This window comes from Antrostomus carolinensis, unplaced genomic scaffold, assembly GCF_000700745.2.
Source record: "Antrostomus carolinensis isolate BGI_N321 unplaced genomic scaffold, ASM70074v2 scaffold465, whole genome shotgun sequence".
NCBI classification, from domain to species: Eukaryota; Metazoa; Chordata; class Aves; order Caprimulgiformes; family Caprimulgidae; genus Antrostomus; species Antrostomus carolinensis.
Window position 1 is genome coordinate 10,365 of NW_010318191.1, and position 3,515 is coordinate 13,879.

Below are 3,515 nucleotides of genomic sequence, written 5' to 3' on the forward strand. Positions count from 1 at the left end.
CACATGCATGCACTGGACTGTAGTTTTCCTCTGCTCTTAAAATAACGGGGAAGTGCTGGACTCCAGAGTAATGAAGTCACTTAACAGTTCCTCTTGAAAATTTGTCTTTGATTTGGGTAAAGTTGTGGTCTCCTTGGACCTCATTTTGGAGCAGTAAGCCCTTGTCTCTTCTGCAAACAGTGCTTGATAGTATATGGTGCCTCTGAGTAAAATGTTGACTTGCATGATCAGAGTTTGTTTGGTTTGTTTTTTTGTTGTTGTTTTTTTTTTTTTTTTTCTATAAAGCAGTTACAAATGTCATATAGATAATTACTAAATTATGTTCCTGTGATCTATGGGGGGAATGGACCTCTGTCTCTATGATCTCATTGCCTAAAGCCAACTTAATAAAAAGTAGATGTTGGGAAGTGATGTAAAAAGGTGTGTGGAAAATATTTGAGGATTCTCTAACTCAAGATTTTGAAGATCAGGTAAGACAAGTGAATTGGTAAAACTGTGTCAGTGTCAGCTATTTAAGCAAGAAGATAGATAAATAATCATACATCCTACAGTAGTTGGGTTTATGCAGATTCAGGTCCAGTTATTTCTTAATACTGGCTAATGCCTTACATGGAAAGGAGCATTTTTTTTGAGACCTAATCCCAGCCAGCCATATAAACACAGTGCCCACTTCTGTTGATCTGTAAGGAGTCTCAATTTGTTTGTCTCAAGATAATTTTAGAATCACTCTTGTCCTTAAGAGAAGTTGCCCTGAGGACAGGAGATGGGGGATATACCCCAGACCAAGATCGTGTGTTTCTTTTCCACTAATGCTTCAAAATGTGGCTTTTCTCTTACTGTAGTACTGGATAAATGAATACACCTCCACCTTGGGGATTGGTGTCTTCCACTCTGGCATCGAGATCTACGGCAGAGGTATGAAGTATTTCCTTTTCACTACCTGCAGAACATGGGGACAACTGTATGGCTAGTCTGGTATGGAAAAGCTCCCCAAACTTACAGCTTTTGGCAAGGAATGTTTCGAGGAATGACAAACTGAGCCAGTTCTCTTTTTAGAATCCATTGTGAAGTCCAGCAGGAACTTGTGCAATTCTGTTATGAACCATGTAGCCCTTCATGTTTCCAACATATAATTGCAGCCTCTTTAGCTGGTACAGGTGTATAGTAGGATAGCAGATAGGAAGGACCAAGCAATGCTGGAAAGCTGTTCTCCAGAGAAGGAGGGGGAGAGAGAAGGGAGGAAATAAGGGAGGGGGAAGAGAAGTGGATCAGTGGTTGTCTCGAGACCTGCATATGCATGTTTGTGCTAATTCCCTGTCAGGGTAATTCCATTTTGCAATAATGGATTTATTGCAAATGTCTATGGAATAGGAATCTTGGAATCTGGATTTTCAGATCTTGGAAACTGTTCTCTTGAAACATCAGAGTTACAAGGAAAAGAAAACATCCTGGAAGACTTTCAAAATGGTCTGGATATGTTTGAAGCTGATTAGAGAACCCATTGCAAAAGGAGCAGTCAAGATATCTGGGAAACATCTGTAGTGCAGTGAAGGACAGACTAGCAACACAGACTATTTCCTTCTTCAGCATTAAATGGGAGTGACTTGCAATACCTCACTCATGGTATTTTTAGCCAGTGCCATATGGTAGATAAACCCTTGAGGTGCCATGCTCCATATTGAGAGGAGAAGCTTTCACAGGCAGTGTGAGATGGTGTGTATTACATGGTGAGGTCTACAGGCTGTGTTTCACAGGCCATGCAAGATAGTCTGTATGACATGGAGGGACCTCCTGGCTTAACCTGCCTGCTGCAGCAGCAGAGCACAATCAGCTTGGCTTTCTGCAAAGAATTCCCAGTCACTACCTGTAAATCCCTTTGGAAAAAGATGACTGATTTCTCCCTACTCTAGAAAATACTTCTTTCAGCTGGCTACCACCACCAACAGTCTTTCATAGTGTTTCTAGATGCCTCCACTGCAGAAATTTCCACTGAGAAGAAGCCACTTGGACAGGCACAGATGTAGACTTTGGAGAGTTTTCCTGGTGCTGTGGGAAAACAGTAGTTTTGTCATGGAGGGAGGCTGTGAAGGCATCCTCAGGCAGATTGGTAACTGGACAGAGAAGGTGGCTTTCAGAGTTTGGCTGAAACCGATGCTGGCAATAGTCCAACACCTGGTGCTGATGCTGAGCCGTGCAGACAGCTGTCATAGACTCTTTTCTGACATTGTGTTCACTCAATTACTCACAGTCTGTTTCTTTCCTTGTCAGAGTTTGCCTATGGAGGGCACCCCTACCCTTTCAGTGGGATTTTCGAGATCACACCTGGCAGTGCAGTAGAACTTGGCGAGACCTTTAAATTCAAGTAAGGGCCCTTTTCTACATTTTCCCCTCTGCCCCTGGTAGCAATCTGTGTAGGGGGAGCAGGGAACTCCTGTCCTCTGGGTCTACCTTTCCCTCTCCTCACAAGTGCCGTCACTGCATCCTTCACATGATCCTGGTTCAAAGGCAGCCTTGCAGGGATTTTTGGAGGTGGATAAAAGGGTGTGTACACCAAACATGGCACAGTGCTGAGCTGTGTTTGGCAGGGTTTAAAAGCATACTTACAAGTGAATGCAGTTCTTTTGTCCCATTTTCTTTGTTTTCTGTGCTCCTATTTTCACTTGTCAGCAAGAACAGGAGTAACTATAGGTTACACAGAGCCAGTGCACAGGAGAGAAAAAAAAAACCCAAAACCTTTTTATGAGTATCACCTATTTATAGATACTGCATAGAGTACCAGAAGTCATCTCCTGGGTTTATTGCTACTCTGTAGCAAGGGACAGGCCAGCTGCTAGAGGAGTCTGAGACGATGCTGCATTAACATGTTGTTCAAGGTGCTCAGACTGTGGGACTGTGGGTCAAGGCAAGAAGGGCTTGACCTTCCCAGACTGCCAGTTTACACCGAGGGTCGTTGGAGACTTTTAGAAGCATGCGTGCTATTGAGTGAATATTGGGAGAAGCAATACGTTTCCGCATAAAGTTCTTGGTCTGCTCCTTCATGGTCTACCCCATGGAAACCCTCTCCATCATGGGAAAATAATCACCTCTGTCCTACTGGAAGTCTCTGTTGAGGGGTGATGGGCAGAGTGGAACAAGACCCCCAGAGCTAAGACTTCCCTAATGGAGAGCAGGAAGCTCTTGAGGCTGTTGCCTGTGCTGTAATCTGTTTTGTGGATGAGCTGGGGATATTACTGTGCTATTTTTTCCCAGAGAGGTAGTAGAAGTCCCGTCCCTGGAAACATTCAAGGTCAGGTTGGACAGGGCTCTGAGCAACCTGGTCTACTTGAAGATGTCCCTGGTCTCTGCAGGGAGGTTGGACTGGGTGACCTTTACAGGTCCCTTCCAACCCAAAGGTTGGAATTCTTGATTCTATGATTTTGTTAGTGAGAATCTCTGATAGCCCCAGACATGCATGTCCATGAAGCCTGTCCATGTCCCAGAAGCTGATTCTTCTTGCCAATGCCTGATCATTTCTC

The 3,515-nt window shown here is 44.1% G+C and overlaps 1 protein-coding gene across 1 annotated transcript in view; it reads left to right on the forward strand.

The window, feature by feature from the left end:
* The window catches only part of LOC104525589 (deubiquitinase DESI2), a gene marked incomplete at its 3' end in the record, with an annotated part of 4,677 nt that overhangs the window by 874 nt on the left and 288 nt on the right, over positions 1-3,515 (forward strand). The window contains exons 2-3 of the mRNA XM_010168788.2: positions 843-915; positions 2,269-2,362. Coding sequence (XP_010167090.2) covers positions 843-915; positions 2,269-2,362 — 167 coding nt within the window. The remainder of the gene's footprint in view (positions 1-842; positions 916-2,268; positions 2,363-3,515) is intronic.